At 46.1% G+C, this 21,052-nt stretch overlaps 1 protein-coding gene across 1 annotated transcript in view; it reads left to right on the top strand.

Moving 5' to 3' along the window:
- The window catches only part of NBAS (NBAS subunit of NRZ tethering complex), an 854,371-nt gene that overhangs the window by 525,358 nt on the left and 307,961 nt on the right, over positions 1-21,052 (top strand). Inside the window, exons 43-44 of the mRNA XM_069728113.1 lie at positions 6,646-6,896; positions 14,896-15,230. Coding sequence (XP_069584214.1) covers positions 6,646-6,896; positions 14,896-15,230 — 586 coding nt within the window. The remainder of the gene's footprint in view (positions 1-6,645; positions 6,897-14,895; positions 15,231-21,052) is intronic.

Here is a 21,052-nt window from a genome sequence, read left to right as displayed (position 1 = left end):
TAGTCATCACTTATATTTCCTGTAACTTTGTGGTCACTGCCGTTCGACAGTCTGTGTCTCCGTAGTAACAGACGACAAAACAAGACACTGTGTAGTCTGATCCTGCAAATTGCGCTTCTTTATGTCTTCGACATCTAATATTCCCGATGTCTTTGAGGTGGGAATGATTACAGAATCATACTGGGCAGACTTGGTTTGGTATTTATCATGGAGACGCATACATTTCCATCATTGTCTTAGACAAAGAGGTACCGAGTCATCATTGGCTTTTTTTTTATGGGGTTGACCAGGCTTGAGGTTTGTCTGCAGTCAGACTACAGATTTTTGAATCCGCACAGTGTCCACGCTGTCAGGATTCAACGGCACTGAGAGTAGTCAAACGTGTGACCACAAGCATGCGATTTGCAGGCACCTGCCAACTAGACTTGCACGCCTTTGCTCAATGCAAGTGAATATAGCAAGGCTAAACACGTCTAGTCTGAATGTGGCCAGAAGTATGCAAGTCAGAGAGAATCCTGACATTGCGTACTGTGCACGCTGTGAGGATTCAAAAGTCTGTAGTCTGAGTGATTACATACTTGAGCCCCATGGCAGAACAACCCCTTTAAAAATCGAAACACAGCTTAAAAAATGGCGCAAAACTTATAGAAAATACTGCGCTAACATTATACATTGCTGTTAGTGCACCATAAAAATGTTAACATGGCATTACTATCTCACCGAAAAAGTATGAAGCACATAAAGAGCATCTATAAGATCAAAGGGTGGATTGCTGGCCGCATTTATTGCAGAACTGGCGTGCTGACTCCTGACTGCCGGCTGCGCCCCTTCCATCAGTATAACACATCACCCAGTAAATCTCATTCCTGGAAAGTATTTCTGGATAGATGGAGCGGTGCAGAATCTGTGCACAGGAATCAATAAGTGCTCCAACCCTCAAGTAAATCAGTTTTATTTCCTAAATATTTAATTAACGCTGCTCCCTTCTGAGATTCGATCTTCCACATCTAACACATGATGCCCATTCCAAATGCCTAACCGTCCTGAATCATTGGCCCAAGGCCTCTACGTCTCGTGGAAAGGTCGCAATGCCATGTAAATATTTAGCTAAAATTGTTTGTTGAGTGATCGATAAAAAATACATACCGGTAACTTTTTTATTTTGGGGTGGGAGGGATATTTGATGGTTAAAAGGAACTTGAAAAGGTTTTCTGTCTTTATGCAAAGTTTAAATGGTCACTTAATGCCTACATTAATGGAACAAACGAATGTAAACAACTGTAATATCTCTTACCAGAGAGATAGGCGTCTTACGCCACTTATAAGCCACTTCTCCTTTCTTCAGTCTTGGGGAAAAAAAAAACTAATAAAGTTTATGGGGAAGGGAGGAGGCTGAAGGCTGGAATGAGCAGAGTATTAGAGAAAGATTGTTCTGCTGCTTTCTAGTGAGTGTTTTATCTCAGGTACTCCTTAAAGAGAACCGGTTACCAAGTTTTTGCCACCTAATTTGAAAGCAGCATGATGTAGAGACTGAGACACTGATTCCAGGGATGTGTCACTTACTATGCTGCTTAGTATAGTTTTCATATAATCACAGTTTTATCATCAGATTGTCACTAGGGGACGAGGAAACCTGCTGCCAGGTAGTCTAGCCATGCCCCCACCACTGATTGGCTGCTTTCTGCCCATGCACTGTTTACACAGGAAGCAGCCAATCAGTGGTGTGGGCGGGGTTATTCAGAGCTCAGCATTCAGAGACCTGCTAAATCTGCAGCAGAGAAAACAGTGTTTAATTAAAACTACAGCACCCAATAAACTAAGTGATACATCTCTGGAATCACTCACTTAGATAGGAGAAAAAAGGATCATCCCCGCGCTGCCGTAAGAAGAATTTCAAAAATTGTAGAGGTTTCAACGTGGTTTATTCTACGCGTTTCAAATATTTGTGGTATGTCCTGATGAAGGGGTCACCTGAACCCTGAAACGCGTCGAATAAACCACGTTGAAACCTCTACAATTTTTGAAATTCTTCTTACGGCAGCGCGGGGATGATCCTTTTTTCTCCTATCTAAGTGTGTGCTTCAATCAGGTCCTGCACTGACCTGTGGATCTGCAGCAGCCGCCATTAATATATGTCCTTCCTTCAATCTCACCAGGTGATTAGTTCTCTTGGTGGGCAACTTTGTGGAACGTTTGATAAGACCCTATTTGCGCTTTTGTGTCTCCCTCTTATCTCTGGACCCAGGATTTGTGCCTTTCAAATCCTACTGCTCTCTGATGGGGCAGCAAAAAGCCAATGACAGATTTCCACTAAAGAGAAGACATTGTTGTCATTTTTGTTCCATAAATCAATAGTACATGTGAACTTAAGAAACTTTGTAATGTCTTATCAGTGAAATCTTCTTCTCCTGCTCTGATCATTCACTCTTATTTCATTGGTAAATTCTGTTTTCAGTTTAGACAAATTTTCAGGTGACTTAAGGCAGGAGATGACGGGTGCTGCTCATGAAAGTCTATGGAGACCAGAGGAGCTAGAGGCAGACACAGCCATTTTGCTGCAAATTCCTAGAATCGCAACCTAAAAACCCCTCTAAAAACATGTAGTGCATGAAAAATATTAGAGAAGCAAAATATGTAGCAAAAAATAAACAAAATATATAAATAAAACGTATATGATAAATTGGTGATTTTAGTGGGGTTTTTGGCTTATGATTATTAATACCTTTGCTTCCCTATTGCGATTTTTTTCTAGTTTTTGTTTTGCTTATTATTCTATCCTCCCGTACCTGCGCCATTTCAGCGATGTTGCCACCGAGTCTACTTTGGTTCACATGAAATTATGGCATGTAAGCCCTGCAGCCAATCAGTGACCTGCAATGAGCTGCTGGGCTCTCACTTCCTTCTGACAAATCTGAGACTTCCAATAGAAGTTTGAAAGCTGCAGCACATCTACTGCTACTGATTGGCTGCAGTGTTCACGTGGAATACAAGTGTCACATAAACTTCTAGATGCCGGTGGAGTCGGGACTTTTGAGGTTCAGGTGAAATTATGTCATGCAAGCCCTGCAGCCAATCAGTGACCTGCAACGGGCTGCTGGGCATGAAAGCTGCAGCCCATCTGCGGCTACTGATTGGCTGTAGGGCTCACTTGGAATAGCAGTGTCATGTAAACCTCTGGATGCCGGTGGCGCTGGGTCTTTTGAGGTTCACATGACGTTATGTCATGCAAGCCCTGCAGCCAATCAGTGACCTGCAATGAGCTGTTGTGCTCACACTTCCTTCAGACGAACCTCAGGCTTCCAGTGGAAGTTTGAAAGCGCTGCAGCCCATCTGTTGTCACGTCAACCTCTGGATGCCGGTACGGGAGATGTTAGGGGTATTTTTATTTTACAAGAGTTACTATGGCATTTAAGACGGGGTTGTCCAAGCAGTCATCAAACTTCATTAATTTATAGACCCATGGTTCTCTGGCCACCGGTTCCCATAAATGTCATTTTTCCGCTTGCTGGATTGTGTATTTCTGATCATTATAACTGTGAACTGGAGAACCCAATTATTCTCCTAGCAAACGCTGCCCACGCATAGATCAATGAAAACTGAGGATTTCTCTACACTCCAAGACGATTCCAGAGATAAACCGAATGTCAATATAGTTTTTGACGTCCTATATTAAAGCAGGGGAACCATTTTTAATATTGTGCTTCCTTGATCGATAGGTAGACTTGCGTTGGTATACTGGGAACATTTAAGAAAACCTGGAACATAAAATTATATATGATGATAGTGCCTGTAAAGCAGCGTGGAAATTAATGGAGTTATATAAGCAAGTAAAATAAATAAAAAAAATATATATACCGGTATCTCTAACCTGAATTAGGTAATGAATGTTTGAGAAGAAATCCACAGAAATGTTTCAAGAAAGACATAATTTGAAGCATTGCACCATTAGAAGGTGAAAAGGGACTAATGAAATCTCAGCGAGTGAGCGAAGATAAAAGCAGTGGACAACCTTAGTTTTGTCTCCACCAGTTTCCACCACTGAGTCCTTCTTCTCTATGGGTGAAATCTGAAAATGTTCTATGGGCGTTCTTCAAGTGGTGTGATGTTTTTATAGCACAGACTACGTATGCAAATTTCCTCTTCAGAGAGAGGACTAGAACTCTAGACTGGGATATAAGGGGTAACGGGTCTCCTTGTGGAGAGTGACAAGTCAGGCATGGCATGTCAGAGTGAGGAGACTTATAGGCCATGCATGCTCCTCTAGGAAATTAAGAACTTGAACTCTAGTGCCACCTAAAAGTCACTATCGTCCCTTTAACAAGCCTTGCCGTATGGCCAAGTCAAAACCTTAATTTGCAGACATAGTGTTTTTGGGTGTTGCCCCTAGTCAGTGCAATGAATGAGATCTGATGTGGCTAGTTGAGTGGCGTAAGACTGGGATCTAAGGGGTAACATTTCACCATGACCAGAGTGACAAGTCAGGCCTGGCATGTCAGAGTGAGGCCATACGACAAGGATTGATTTTGACTGTTAGGATTGCTACTTCCATTAGGTGGCGCTAGTGTTCTAGTGCTCTTCCTCTCTGAGGAGGCCATTTGCATATTTATTTTCCCAGAGTAGCATGCATGGCCTATACGTTTTCTCACTCTGACATGCCAGGCTTGGCATGTCACTCACCACAAGGAGAACCGTTACCCCTCAGATCCTAGTACAGACTACATCATTCTATAAGAGGGAGTGAATGTGTTCTCTGCTGTAGGATATGAATGAAGGCGCTGATATGTTATAGAACTGTAGAAAGTCCAAGTGTTCAGACCGGCAAAACCAGTGTTATCTAAGGAGAAGGAACTTTTTTGCGGAAGACATCTACCACAGGTTGGACTTTCTTTTTGTACAGTTTTGTTGAGTTCTTGACAATTAAGGCTACTTTCACACTAGCGTTTTCTGCAATCCGTCACAATGCGTCGTTTTGCAGAAAAAACGCATCCTGCAAAAGTGCTTGCAGGATGCGTGTTTTTCCCCATAGACTTGTATTGACGACGGATTGCCACACGTCGCATCCGTCAAGCGACGGATGTGTCGTGCTTCTGCGGACCGTCGGGAGCAAAAAACGCTACATGTAACGTTTTTTGCTCCTGACGGACCGCTTTTTCCGGCCGCACATGCGCGGCCGGAACTCCGCCCCCACCTCCCCGCACCTTACAATGGGGCAGCGGATGCGCCGGAGAAATGCATCCGCTGCCTCCATTGTGCAATGCGCTAAACGCTAGCGTCGGAATCTCTCCCCGACGCATTGCGACGGGGAGATTCCGACGCTAGTGTGAAAGAAGCCTAATAGACCTACACAGCAATGGATCATGTGATCTATTTAGGTGACTGACATTAAACAGATGAAGCAGAGCGAGACGGTGTTAGTGTTCTTCACGATATCATTATGTGGTTTTGTGGGTAAACCTTCACTATAGTTGACTGTATTATCCTAACTCGAAGATTTCTCCCGATGCTAGAGATGATAGAGCAGGATCTGTTGGCGCTGATCTGAAGATGACTGTTCTGACAAGTTCTTTGTTTTCTTCCTGGTAAATCAGCAAGAATAAAGTCACAGGGAGCCTCGCATGCACTCCATGTACGACAGCTCAGAACAATGCAGTGTAGGGATATGGGAGAATATACCGTAGTTCGATCCCATATCTGGACGCCTCCATATAGAGTTGACAACTTGACTTTTTATTTTTTGCAAACAACGTATCAAAAAAAATCATGGACAGATATTTTTTACAGACCCATTGGAAAACCCATAATAAATGATTAATTGTAAGCGATACGTGTCTACAGCCCATAATTCTCAATGAAGGCATCAGCTGTATTCACTGTTAAAATCATGAAAATTACAGTCAAAATAATCTGTAGAAGTTTCTTCAGGCTCAAAAAAATTAGACGCCTTCTATTTTTTTATAGGATAGGACAAAAAAGTGCCACATTGAAATTTCTGGACTGTTGATGACCCTGACTCCACATTCCACCTGTCCCATTCTACATCCATGGACGTTAATATATAGTTACATAGGTTGAAAAAAAGACCTAGATCCATCAAGTTCAACCTTGTACATGTTTGGCACTGGATTACCAATAACCTATAATGTTATGTGTACTTTTGGAAATCATTCAGCCCTTGGAGTTGGTTCCTCTGATGATCTAACGGCTCCGGCTCTTCTGGGAAGACTTTCTACAAGATTTTGGAGGTGTCTGTAGGAATTTTTGCCCAGTCATCCAGAATACTATTTTTGAGGTCATATACTGTTGTAGAAGAGGGCCGGGCTCACAATCTCCATTCTAGTTAATTCAAAGGTCTTGGATGAGGTTGAGGTCATGTTCTTTCACACCAACCATGGCCTTATGGACCTTATGCACAGGGAACAGTCATGGGGAACAAAAAAGGGCCTTCACCTAACTGTTCACACAGAGTTGGATTGTCCAACATGTCTTGTATGCAGAAGCATTGAGATCATCATTCTGCTGTCAGATTACATAGCAAAAACCTGCTGACAACTTAAGTCCAAGCCGGTGGTTTCCATGACTTTTCCTTCTTACGATTTCAACGTTGGGTTGTGTATGCGTTTCTTATATGTGGTGTATTTTTTGCAGATTGTCTACAACAGAAATTGAGAATCGGGCAAAGTCCCTTGGCCTGTACGACACTCTAAAAGCGAGTCCTGAAGCGTTCTACGAGCACATGGCCAAGTACGTGTATCCCACCATAGAGGGAAGAGACCACCAGAGATTGCTGTATTACTTCACTCTCCTGGAGAACTGTGGCTGCTCGCCCTACATCAAGCACATCATCAAGCCCGACTCCCATATCAAACTGCTGAAGAAGCTGAAGGCGGTGGCATCAGGTACTCCAGCACTGGTTGAGCGGTCTGCCTGGCTGGCACAGGTGGCAGAGTTTTTCTGCCATCCCTGTCAGTGTTGGCAAATATCTGCATGAAATATATAACATATGCATGCCTATTGAATACAGAAACCGTGACTTCCCCAGTTATTGTGTATATTTACTATGTATTTCACGCTCCATAGTAATTAGACCTTGGGTCTGAATTATATTTTCATACATGATTATATGACTTCAGATCTGTCCCTCTATCCATGGGATGATTTTCTGTTTTTTTTTTTTTTATTATATGTATATATTTATTATGAAGTTAATTTAAAGGGAACATTTCATAACATTTTTACTACTGAAAATAGTGGTGTGGCTGTATAGATCCTAGCACAACAATGAACATGACACCTATCTTGTGGCAATCCGATGTGCCAGCCCTGAGAAATCAAGCTTTCAAGCCACATGCAAATCTCTCAGCGTGTTGAGCGCGTGTAGACACACCCCTAATGTCACCTCCAGTCTAATTTGCATATGGCTTCAAATCTTTATTTTTCAGCACTGGCACATCGTATTACTGCAAAACGGGTATCCTTTTATTGTTGTACTAGGACCTATACAGCTAAGCCACTTAGTAGAGCCCCTCTAGCTGTTATGACCTGCTGCATACTTGCTGCCGATCCAGACATCGGCTTCTGGCAGCATTGCTCAGGAATCTTAGTCTGTTCCTTATAGGAAATGACCTCCATGTAACCAGTATTCTTGGGTTTCCGTGCTGCAAACACATTTTTCACATCCCACCAATGATTTTCGTTGTGGTTCAAGTCAGGTGACGGTGACGGCCACTACAGAATCTATCAGGACTTCTGAAATCAAACCTTGGTAGACTTTAAGGTATGCTTGGGATTATTGTTTGGAAATCTAAAATTTAGCTACTGGGTATTTGAACATATTTCTACCATAAAATCAAAGGTTTCAGTCAATAAACCCCTTGCCAGTTCAGGTATAATTCTGAGACCTCAATAGTTCCCCTCCCCACCTCAGCTAATTATTATTTTTTACTTTTCTTCCTCCAAAAGCCATAACATTTTTGTTTCCGTAAATGTAGCACTACCAGGTAAAAAGTCCTAGTGCGGTAAAAATGTTAAAAAAAAAAAGCACAATACCACCATTGATTTTTTGGATTTTGTTTTTACAACTTTGTCTGCATTCAAATTGCCCACCATCTTCTGTCAGTATGATTCCGACAATATTACATTTATAGGGCCATTTTTTTTTTATTGTAATGGTTGAAACAATTATATAAAAATTATATATATAAAATTAAATTATATAAAACAAACAAAATTATTTTGTGTTCTCATTTTCTAAGACCCGCAATGTTTTCATTTTTCTGTTGATTGTGCTCGATGATCTGATATGAGCCGATATTTTTATTAGGGCCATTTTGGAGAACATTTGTCTTTTTGATTGCATTTAATTGTCTTATTTTGGGATGGTGCGGCGACCTAAATACTGAACTTCATGCGTTTTTTTTTGCCTTTTTGGTATTTAACGTATGGGCTAAAACCATAGAGATGGTGTGAATCGATTAACAGGAACCGGTCCATCAGCCATGTTCGTAATCTGCGGTCACTGAATCAGAGACCGGAGAACTGTTTCCTACCGCCCGGGATCTGCAACTCATGCCAAGCAGCAACAATGGCGTTGTGTCAGTCCGACTAGTCAGAAGCGGAGCAGGAGGCGGCTTTGTGGGCTCCCATCCAGTGGCCCACAGATCAATGATTTGACCGAGGGGTCGGGGTCCTGCAAATCGATTCATGTTTTGTCTAGGATTCAATTTTTTTAAATACTAAAGTATTCTAGTATCTGGTCAAAATGTTGAACACAGACATCAGCCACGAAGGGCCTTCGGCAGTAACCCATCGGCTCCCAATGATTGCTTTTTTTTTGGGAGTGGGTTGAGGGGTGGTACCAGATCTGCATACCACCCTGTTCTTGCCACTTAAATACTAGATAGCTCGAGTCGCTGCTGTTAGAGGCATGTGCTGGCTATATAACACAGCTGGTCGTGTGAAACGGGCTCAGCTCCTGAGCATGCTCCGCACACAGAACCGCACCTAACATGCGCACATGTACCTGCAACCTGAAATTGGGGAAATCACTTGTTATATACATTGTATCTAAGTAATTAAATTGTTCTTGTTTTATTGGTTTATTGCAAACAGTAGAAAGTTTGTTTTGCGAATAAATTTAATTTTGCAATGGGAGCTGAATCATTTTAATTACTACTGTAAAACAGTCCTGTACGTGGGAGTCTATATCCTCCCGGTCCATTGTCTCCTTACCTGAGCACAACGTGATAATGAAGTGTTGCGTCTTCAGCCTCCGGTGCTCGTAGAGACACTTTGGAGGCTTTCCGTGAGGTTGCAGACGCCAGGTACATCTGTCTTCTTACCGGTTACAGTAACACATACATTGTCGCCTGGTCACAAATGCAACACATAGCAAGGTGAGCCCTTTGTGAGAACACAATCTTACTGTGAAACAAATTTCTGTTTATTTTTGCACATTCCAGATGTTGCAGGGCTGTGTTTGTCATATGGCACGGAGTAAAGGTTGTAGCTCTGCATTTACATTTCGCAGTCGCAGCCGTTAAATAAACGCCGATCTGTTACCTGCGAGCATCGATAATTAACAGCGGCCTACTTGTAGTGTAAACCCATCAGTAGAGCTGAGTTGCTTCTGTTTGGCAGATCAAAATTTAGGAGAGCTGAGTGGGTTATATGCCACAATGATCAAAATTTGTTTTCACTTCCAAATTCAGCAGAGCTGAGTAGCTCTAATTTACCTCACCTCAACCTTTTAGAAGTAGAAGAGCTGAATGCACTTGTTTTTACATGGCCAAATATAGCAGTGCTGTCTGGTTTTGTATGACTGAGTTTGACAGAACTGTCTGGTTGGAACACGGCCGTCTGCTCTCGGTTTGGTACTGCCGAGTTTAGCCTCGCTGTCTGGATTGGCACGGCTGAGATTAGCAGAGCTGCCTGGTTTGGCAAGGGCTAGAATAGCAGCGCGGTCTGGATTGTCCCGAGTTTAGCAGCCCTGTCTTCAAAGTCGGCCGTGCCAAACTAGAAATTCTGCTTATCTTTGCTGTGCCAATCCAGACAGTGCTGCTATTTTCGCCCTTGCCAAACCAGAGAGCAAGGCTAAACTCGGCAGTGCCAAACCAGACAGTGCTGCCTAGTTTGGCATAGCTGAGTTTAGCAGTGTTTTCTGGTTTGGCACAGCTGTCTGCACCCGGTTTGGCATGACTGCGTTTAGCAGAGCTGTCAGCTGTCTGATTTGGCACGGCTGAGATTAGCAGAGCTGTCTGGTTTGGCACGGCCGAGCTTAGCAGAGCTGTTTGGTTTGGCACGTCTGAGATTAGCAGAGCTGTCTGGTTTGGCACGGCTGAGATTAGCAGAACTGTCTGGTTTGGCACAGCTGAGATTAGCAGAACTGTCTGGTTTGGCACAGCTGAAATTAGCAGAGCGGTCTGGTTTGGCACAGCTGAAATTAGCAGAGCTGTCTGGTTTGGCACGGCGGAGTTTAGCAGAGGTGTCTGGTTTGGCACGGCGGAGTTTAGCAGAGGTGTCTGGTTTGGCACGGCCGAGATTAGCAGACCTGTCTGGTTTGGCATGGCCGAGATTAGCAGAGCTATCTGGTTTGGCTCGGCCGAGATTAGCAGAGCTGTCTGGTTTGGCACAGCTGAGATTAGCAGAGCTGTCTGGTTTGGCACAGCTGAGATTAGCAGAGCTGTCTCGTTTGGCATGGACGAGTTTCGCAGAGCTGTCTGGTTTGGCACGGCCGAGTTTAGCAGAGCTGTCTGGTTTGGCATGGCCGAGATTAGCAGAGCTGTCTGGTTTGGCATGGCCGAGTTTAGCCTCGCTGTCTGGATTGGCACGGCTGAGATTAGCAGAGCTGCCTGGTTTGGCAAGGGCTAGAATAGCAGCGCGGTCTGGATTGTCCCGAGTTTAGCAGCCCTGTCTGCAAAGTCGGCCGTGCCAAACTAGAAATTCTGCTTATCTTTGCTGTGCCAATCCAGACAGTGCTGCTATTTTCGCCCTTGCCAAACCAGAGAGCAAGGCTAAACTCGGCAGTGCCAAACCAGACAGCGCTGCCTAGTTTGGCATAGCTGAGTTTAGCAGTGTTTTCTGGTTTGGCACAGCTGTCTGCACCCGGTTTGGCATGACTGCGTTTAGCAGAGCTGTCAGCTGTCTGATTTGGCACGGCTGAGATTAGCAGAGCTGTCTGGTTTGGCACGGCCGAGCTTAGCAGAGCTGTTTGGTTTGGCACGTCTGAGATTAGCAGAGCTGTCTGGTTTGGCATGGCTGAGATTAGCAGAACTGTCTGGTTTGGCACAGCTGAGATTAGCAGAACTGTCTGGTTTGGCACAGCTGAAATTAGCAGAGCGGTCTGGTTTGGCACAGCTGAAATTAGCAGAGCTGTCTCGTTTGGCATGGCCGAATTTAGCAGAGCTGTCTGGTTTGGCACGGCGGAGTTTAGCAGAGGTGTCTGGTTTGGCACGGCCGAGATTAGCAGACCTGTCTGGTTTGGCATGGCCGAGATTAGCAGAGCTATCTGGTTTGGCTCGGCCGAGATTAGCAGAGCTGTCTGGTTTGGCACAGCTGAGATTAGCAGAGCTGTCTCGTTTGGCATGGACGAGTTTCGCAGAGCTGTCTGGTTTGGCATGGCCGAGATTAGCAGAGCTGTCTGGTTTGGCATGGCCGAGATTAGCAGAGCTGTCTGGTTTGGCATGGCCGAGATTAGCAGAGCTGTCTGGTTTGGCATGGCCGAGTTTAGCCTCGCTGTCTGGATTGGCACGGCTGAGATTAGCAGAGCTGCCTGGTTTGGCAAGGGCTAGAATAGCAGCGCGGTCTGGATTGTCCCGAGTTTAGCAGCCCTGTCTGCAAAGTCGGCCGTGCCAAACTAGAAATTCTGCTTATCTTTGCTGTGCCAATCCAGACAGTGCTGCTATTTTCGCCCTTGCCAAACCAGAGAGCAAGGCTAAACTCGGCAGTGCCAAACCAGACAGCGCTGCCTAGTTTGGCATAGCTGAGTTTAGCAGTGTTTTCTGGTTTGGCACAGCTGTCTGCACCCGGTTTGGCATGACTGCGTTTAGCAGAGCTGTCAGCTGTCTGATTTGGCACGGCTGAGATTAGCAGAGATGTCTGGTTTGGCACGGCCGAGCTTAGCAGAGCTGTTTGGTTTGGCACGTCTGAGATTAGCAGAGCTGTCTGGTTTGGCACGGCTGAGATTAGCAGAACTGTCTGGTTTGGCACAGCTGAGATTAGCAGAACTGTCTGGTTTGGCACAGCTGAAATTAGCAGAGCGGTCTGGTTTGGCACAGCTGAAATTAGCAGAGCTGTCTCGTTTGGCATGGCCGAGTTTAGCAGAGCTGTCTGGTTTGGCACGGCAGAGTTTAGCAGAGGTGTCTGGTTTGGCACGGCCGAGATTAGCAGACCTGTCTGGTTTGGCATGGCCGAGATTAGCAGAGCTATCTGGTTTGGCTCGGCCGAGATTAGCAGAGCTGTCTGGTTTGGCACAGCTGAGATTAGCAGAGCTGTCTCGTTTGGCATGGACGAGTTTCGCAGAGCTGTCTGGTTTGGCACGGCCGAGTTTAGCAGAGCTGTCTGGTTTGGCATGGCCGAGATTAGCAGAGCTGTCTGGTTTGGCATGGCCGAGTTTAGCCTCGCTGTCTGGATTGGCACGGCTGAGATTAGCAGAGCTGCCTGGTTTGGCAAGGGCTAGAATAGCAGCGCGGTCTGGATTGTCCCGAGTTTAGCAGCCCTGTCTGCAAAGTCGGCCGTGCCAAACTAGAAATTCTGCTTATCTTTGCTGTGCCAATCCAGACAGTGCTGCTATTTTCGCCCTTGCCAAACCAGAGAGCAAGGCTAAACTCGGCAGTGCCAAACCAGACAGCGCTGCCTAGTTTGGCATAGCTGAGTTTAGCAGTGTTTTCTGGTTTGGCACAGCTGTCTGCACCCGGTTTGGCATGACTGCGTTTAGCAGAGCTGTCAACTGTCTGATTTGGCACGGCTGAGATTAGCAGAGCTGTCTGGTTTGGCACGGCCGAGCTTAGCAGAGCTGTTTGGTTTGGCACGTCTGAGATTAGCAGAGCTGTCTGGTTTGGCACGGCTGAGATTAGCAGAACTGTCTGGTTTGGCACAGCTGAGATTAGCAGAACTGTCTGGTTTGGCACAGTTGAAATTAGCAGAGCGGTCTGGTTTGGCACAGCTGAAATTAGCAAGCTGTCTCGTTTGGCATGGCCGAGTTTAGCAGAGCTGTCTGGTTTGGCACGGCAGAGTTTAGCAGAGGTGTCTGGTTTGGCACGGCCGAGATTAGCAGACCTGTCTGGTTTGGCATGGCCGAGATTAGCAGAGCTATCTGGTTTGGCTCGGCCGAGATTAGCAGAGCTGTCTGGTTTGGCACGGCCGAGTTTAGCAGAGCTGTCTGGTTTGGCATGGCCGAGATTAGCAGAGCTGTCTGGTTTGGCATGGCCGAGATTAGCAGAGCTGTCTGGTTTGGCACAGCTGGGATTAGCAGAGCTTTCTGGTTTGGTACAGCTGAAATTAGCAGAGCTGTCTGGTTTGGTACAGCTGAGATTAGCAGAGCTGTCTGGTTTGGTACAGCTGAGATTAGCAGAGCTTTCTGGTTTGGTACAGCTGAGATTAGCAGAGCTGTCTGGATTGGCACGGCTGAGATTAGCAGTGCAGCCTGGTTTGGCAAGGGCTAGAATAGCAGCACTGTCTGGATTGTCCGAGTTTAGCAGCGCTGTCTGCAATGTCGGCCGTGCCAAACTAGAAATTCTGCTTATCTTTGCTGTGCCAATCCAGACAGTGCTGCTATTTTCGCCCTTGCCAAACCAGAGAGCAAGGCTAAACTCGGCAGTGCCAAACCAGACAGCGCTGCCTAGTTTGGCATAGCTGAGTTTAGCAGTGTTTTCTGGTTTGGCACAGCTGTCTGCATCCGGTTTGGCCTGACTGCGTTTAACAGAGCTGTCTGATTTGGCACGGCTGAGATTAGCAGAGCTGTCTGGTTTGGCACGGCTGAGATTAGCAGAACTGTCTGGTTTGGCACAGCTGAGATTAGCAGAGCTGTCTGGTTTGGCACAGCTGAAATTAGCAGAGCGGTCTGGTTTGGCACATCTGAAATTAGCAGAGCTGTCTCGTTTGGCATGGCCGAGTTTAGCAGAGCTGTCTGGTTTGGCACGGCCGAGTTTAGCAGAGGTGTCTGGTTTGGCATGGCCGAGATTAGCAGACCTGTCTGGTTTGGCATGGCCGAGATTAGCAGAGCTATCTGGTTTGGCTCGGCCGAGATTAGCAGAGCTGTCTGGTTTGGCACGGCCGAGTTTAGCAGAGCTGTCTGGTTTGGCACAGCTGAGATTAGCAGAGCTGTCTGGTGTGGCACAGCTGAGATTAGCAGAGTTGTCTCGTTTGGCATGGCCAAGTTTAGCAGAGCTGTCTGGTTTGGCACGGCCGAGTTTAGCAGAGCTGTCTGGTTTGGCACGGCCGAGATTAGCAGACCTGTCTGGTTTGGCATGGCCGAGATTAGCAGAGCTATCTGGTTTGGCTCGGCCGAGATTAGCAGAGCTGTCTGGTTTAGTACGGCCAAGTTTAGCAGAGCTGTCTGGTTTGGCACAGCTGGGATTAGCAGAGCTTTCTGGTTTGGCACAGCTGAGATTAGCAGAGCTTTCTGGTTTGGTACAGCTGAGATTAGCAGAGCTGTCTGGTTTGGTACAGCTGAGATTAGCAGAGCTGTCTGGTTTTGTACAGTATTAGCTGAGCCAAGTTGGTCAAATGTCAGAGGTGTCCTTGTCTTTTTCAGTGGCTCATCCTTGTATCAGGTTTTACTTTGCATTTTTGCTAACAGTTGTCACTAAACATAATGACATATTCGACTCTGCTTCATCTCTTTCTAAGACACATAGAGTAGATCACAAATAATTGTGTGGTTCTTTTTGTCTTCTGCAGGTCTGGATTATAAGAGAATGACAGATGCCAGCCTGAACCCCCTCGATTCGCTGGCACCGGTGCTCACCAGTCATAATGTGCTGGCTATTTCCAAGCTGGCCCTGAGAATCCCAGATTTAGAGGGGAACATGCTTTCCTCCAGTGCGGTGCACGCAGCTTGGCTAAAGAAACTCTTTTGGAACGGTGACCCGCAGCTCCTGAAGGAGACCCCACAAACTGTGGCCGAGTGGTGCCATGCCTACGACATCTGCAGGAAATACTTTGACCGGCTGACACCCGGGGATTTGATGACATTTATTGATGAAATCACGTTCACATCGCTCGCCGTCAGTAAGGTAATGTCCACCAATGTAAATGAAGTGGCAGTCCACGCAACCCCTGCAGTGTGAACATGGCCTTACACTAAGAGTGTGCAGTAATGGTGATTCTAATAAGAGCCAGTGCAGGAGAAACATGGGATTATCTTATATTTTCCCCCATAATCCATGTCTGCCTGCAAAATAAAAGGGTCTTTGTTCTCCCTGAAACTCTGCTGCTGCTGTCCATGGAATGTACGAGCCCTGGCAAAATTCCTGGGGCAGATGTTAGACTGGGGAAAAATTGGGCACTTTTTTCAAATTGTCAAAAAAAGTCAAACCAGAATCTCAATTTTCAGACCCAGTGTTTCGGGGTGCTGCCTCTCATCAGCGCAAAGTATGAGATCTGATTTGGCTAGGAGAGAAGCTTAAGACTGGGATCTAAGGGGTAATGTTTCTTTTTGTGGAGAGTGACAAGTCAGGCTTGACATGTCAGAGTGAGGAGACTTGTACGCTATGCATGTTTCTCTTGAGAAATTAAATATACAAATTGCCTCTCCAGAGAGCATGAGGGCTAGAACTCTAGTGCCCCCTATTGGAAGTACCAATCCTTAAAGTCAATAACAACCTTTAATTGTCCTGCTATATGATCTTAGATCCCATTCTTCCGCCACTCACCTAGCCAAATCAGATCTCATACTTGGCGCTGATGAGGGGCATTACCCCCGAACACAGTGTCTGCAAATTGAGATTCTGGTTTAGCTTTTCTCCTAAATCATGTGTCAAGGCTCTTTTCCTCCGTGCATCATGCTGTGACTGGGTGGTCTTCATTTGACTCTTCTACCCCAGGTCTTATACAGCCCTGCCTTCCTGGGACTTCTCTGTCTTCTTATGGTATTTGCTGTATCTTATTCTGGGATACCACAAGTTTTTCCTATGTTCCTCTTAATATCTCTTTGGGGTTCATCTGTAGGATTATTCCTGTATCTGTTTACGTCAGTCATTGATCTCACATTATACTGTCTGCTATATTATTTGCACTGTTTCCTTTCCAGGACCACTTCACTGTGTTGTATTTACTATATATACCCCCGGTACGCACAGTGGAGGAGTCTGGTTGGTCATTACGTGCTCCTCCAGTAGTCACATATTTTAACCTTTGGGCTTTTTCATTGTTTTTATCTCTGTTTTTGTCTTTCTTGGATGTGTACTTTAATAAATATGTTTGCATTTTTCATATACTGGTGTTCCATCCTAGCCATGCTTTACACACTTTACTTTTCTTTTGTACTTTTTACGTTTGTGGCCAGTGAACCCACTTCTTATTCCGTAGTGCCCTCAGTACTTTCCCGTTTCCGAGGCTCAATAAAGGGTCGATAATAACTTTTAGGATGGCTACTTCCAATAGGTGGCACTAGAGTTCTAGTCTTCTTTCTCTCTGCAGAGGCCATTTTCATATTTACTTATCCAGGGAAGCATGCATGGCCTATAAGTCTCTTCACTATGACATGCCAGGCCTGGCTTGTCACTCTCCACAAGGAGAAACGTTAGATTCCTGTGCATTATATGTAACGTTACGGTTTCACCTCCATGCTACATATGTGTCTGCCGGATGTTCACTGTGTAAAGGGAGAATGCAGACGGCAGAGTTTGCGGGATCCGGAGGATCAAGTTCCTCAGTGTATCACCTGCTAATGACAAGAATCCTTGTGAACACCTTGAACCTTCTTGCGCAGAACGACGCGGAGTAATGTCCCGGCTCCACTGCAGGCCTTGTATCTCCCTCCATGGGAATCGTTGCTTTCTGATATATGAAGTGTTAAGTTTCATATTTGATGGTGTTTTTCTGCACGATATGTTAGTCGCATCTTGCCATCTGCCTCTATGAATGGAACCTTACAAAGGACCATGTTGGCTTCTCCTCCGTCAGACATGTGGGCCCTGTGCCCTGCAGCCTGAATACGTTGGCATCATTAGCGTGCGGAGCTGTTCAGTGGGCTGATGCCTGGCGGTGAGATCTCACGCTGCCCTACTTATCAGCTGGCAAGTGCCAAATCCACCACAGATACGCCGAGGCGGGAGCGGATAAGACGACCAGTACTCGAGGGCCGTCGGCACCTTTGCCGTATTTCTTTTTATTTCCCCATTTTCTTCTTAGATGGAAAATGAAGCAACTTCCTAACTAATCTTTCGTTTCCTAGTGTAGACACAAATCTCACAGCATTCCTGGTCCCGGCTGACGTGATCTGGGTAAATCTGCCAGCAGGGAGGTACAGTAATGAGGGGAGGTTATACACCGACAGGCAGATTGCGTTAAGGTGAATGGCGGATCTGCTGCAGGTTACACGCTGCTGATCGGCGTTTGTGGTTGGGGCTTTGAAAGCAAAAAAAATTTGCAGAAAATGGAGGAGGCTGTGGATTTTCATATCCGCCACACAGTCATTATGCCTTTGGTTTTAACCATGGATTCTCCTCCTCCCGCTAAAAAAGAAGTCATCTCAACATGATGAATAGTTAAAATTGCAAACTGAAAAAACAACATAAATGTACCTCTTACTGAAAACCACTCTCATTTTGAAGAATGGAAGGTTTTTTTTTTTTATTGTGTAGTTTAGTGCTCACTGGTTAGTGGTGGATGGTCTCTTAGGCCAGCGATGGTGAACCTTTAAGAGACTGAATGCCGAGTTCGCAATCCAAAACCCACTTATAACAAAGTCCCAACACAGCGGACATCACAGGAGGCATTGAGGCTGGTGGGGACATCACAGGAGGCATTGAGGCTAGTACGGTCCTCACATAAGGTGCTGTGTCTGGTGCCGACATTACAGGAGGCATTGGGGCTGGTGTGGACATCACAGGAGGCATTGAGGCTGGTGGGGACATCACAGGAGGCATTGAGGCTGGTGGGGACATCACAGGAGGCATTGAGGCTAGTACGGTCCTCACATAAGGCGCTGTGTCTGGTGCTGACATTACAGGAGGCATTGGGGCTGCTGTGGACATCACAGGAGGCATTGAGGCTGGTGGGGACATCACAGGAGGCATTGAGGCTAGTACGGTCCTCACATAAGGCGCTGTGTCTGGTGCCGACATTACAGGAGGCATTGGGGCTGGTGTGGACATCACAGAAGGCATTGAGGCTGGTGGGGACATCACAGGAGGCATTGAGACTGGTGGGGACATCACAGGAGGCATTGAGGCTAGTACGGTCCTCACATAAGGCGCTGTCTGGTGCCAACATTACAGGAGGCATTGGGGCTGGTGTGGACATCACAGGAGGCATTGAGGCTGGTGGGGACATCACAGGAGACATTGAGGCTGGTGGGGACATCACAGGAGGCATTGATGCTGGTGGGGACATCACAGGACGCGTTGAGGCTAGTACGGTCTTCACGTAAGGCGCTGTGTTTGGTGCTGACATTACAGGAGGCATTGGGGCTTGTACTGACATTACAGGAGGCATTGGGGCTGGTGGGGACATCACTGGAGGCATTGGGGCTGGTGAGGACATCACAGGAGGCATTGGGGCCGGTGCGGACATCACAGGAGGCATTGAAGCTAGTATTGCCCTTACATGAGGCACTGTGGTTGGTGCTGACATCACAGGAGGCATTGAGGCTAGTACGGCCCTCACAGGAGTCATTGTGGCTGGTGCTGACATCACTGGAGGCATTGGGGCTGGTTCTGACATCACAGGAGGCACTGAGGCTGGTTGGGACATCACAGGAGGCATTGAGGCTAGTACGGCCCTCACGGGAGGCATTGAAGCTAGTATTGCCCTTACATGAGGCACTGTGGTTGGTGCTGACATCACAGGAGGCATTGAGGCTAGTACGGCCCTCACAGGAGTCATTGTGGCTGGTGCTCACATCACAGGAGGCATTGGGGCTGGTGGGGACATCACAGGAGGCATTGAGGCTGGTGGGGACATCACAGGAGGCATTGTGGCTGGTGAAGACATCACAGGAGGCATTGGGGCTGGTTCAGACATCACAGGCAGCATTGAAGATATTATGTCCCTCACAGGAGGCACTGTGGCTGGTGCTGACATCACAGGAGGCATTGGGGCTGGTACTGACATTACAGGAAGCATTGGGGCTAGTGGGGACATCGCAGGAGGCATTGGGGCCGGTGCGGACATCACAGGAGGCATTGGGGCCGGTGCGGACCTCACAGGAGGCATTGGGGCTGGTGCGGACATCACAGGAGGCATTGGGGCCGGTGCGGACATCACAGGAGGCATTGGGGCTGGTGCGGACATCGCAGGAGCTCCCCTGCCCTGGTCCCGACACAGCACTGTTCAAATGTATTCATGACTAATAGACTTTTCAGCATGGGAAGAATGGGCGCCGTCTCACGAGCCTGGCGTGCGTACCCACATGGAGGGCTCAAAGTGCCCCCTCTGGCACACGTTCTGTAGGTTCGCCACCACTGTCCTAGGCAATTTAAATAATTAAGGGGCGGATGTGCAGTACTTCATCATTGTGTGCGTTGAGAAACACGTGATGTGTCTCCGCGGCTTTTCTACATACATTTGCATATTTCCCATAAGGGATGGAGGCAGTTTTCTGGATCACTGCGTTGAGAAACACGTGATGGTGTCTCCGCAGTGTTGGATGTTTTGATCTCCCCGAGGTCATTCATCCTTATGTTTATAGTCCTTTTACTAGGCACTGCTCCTAATAGCCAGCATGCCATGACATCCACAGACCTCTGCTCTACATTTTTGCCCCCAAATCAAAGCAGAAAACATTGTCTTGTCTGAATATTATTTATTTGCGGCCTTGCCGTGCCTGATCTTCTCACTGCACGGTCTATCCTTCTCGGAAGGTTCCATCTTCCATCTGTCTTGGATGTTGAATTGGGGTCATGACCAGATCTTCCAGAATCTAGTAAAAGACATAACGATGTGAATGGACGTGTAAAGCCTCTTCTAGGCGACAGGGATCAGATGCCGAACTCTTCGCTCAAGCAAATTTAGGGTTTTTTCTCAGATATTTTTCATTCTTTTTAGGAAATGTTTAGCACGTCTTGATTTTGTGCTTTTCTGATGTTTTTTTTGGTTTTGCACTGTTTGGTATAAAAATCAATAGAAAATAAAGGCACTAAAGCATAGGAATAGGGATACTAGGGTGGGCATTTTCCAATATTTCTCTTTATGTAGTTAAATTACGTAGTTTTTGATCTAAGGTCGTTCAGAGATGGAAACGTCCGTAATAGTGTAGAGTAAAGGGGGTAATTGCTGTCCCTCATTCCATCCAATCTGTGATTTCCATTGTCGAAAGAGCAATTAACAATTTTGCCTCTTCCGCTAATTAAAATGCCAACATATTACTATGACATGCATATTCTTTATTACGGTAAGTTGATGATGAAAAAAGAATAAAATACAATGAACAAACACAACTTAAAAAAAAACAAAAACACATTTTTGGAAAGTGCAAAAGGGGGTTTTCTAGGAAAAAAAATGTTTTCTTATTAATATTTTCTAGAATATAAAATAAATACTATTCTGATACCCCATATTTCCTGATCCAATGCTCACCTGATCCCTTTAGGTCTGTGCTACTTGGTCCCATCCTTCGACACCCCAGAAATATGAATTTGGAAGCCTCTTCGAAATGAGAAAATTTTGAAAGTTCTTGTTGAACTATTTGGGTTTTTAATTAGTGATGAGTAAGTGATGAGCGAATATACTCGTTACTCGAGATTTCTCGAGCACGCTCGGGGGTCCTCCGAGTTTTTTTAGTGCTCGGAGATTTAGTTTTTCTTGTCGCAGCTGAATGATTTACATCTGTAAACCAGCATAGGTACATGTGGGGATTCCCTAGCAACCAGGCAACCCCCACATGTACTTATGC

Source organism: Ranitomeya imitator, chromosome 5 (assembly GCF_032444005.1).
Source record: "Ranitomeya imitator isolate aRanImi1 chromosome 5, aRanImi1.pri, whole genome shotgun sequence".
Lineage (NCBI taxonomy): Eukaryota > Metazoa > Chordata > Amphibia > Anura > Dendrobatidae > Ranitomeya > Ranitomeya imitator.
The sequence above is the reverse complement of the archived record's forward strand: the minus strand, read 5'-3'. Positions and strand labels throughout refer to the sequence as shown.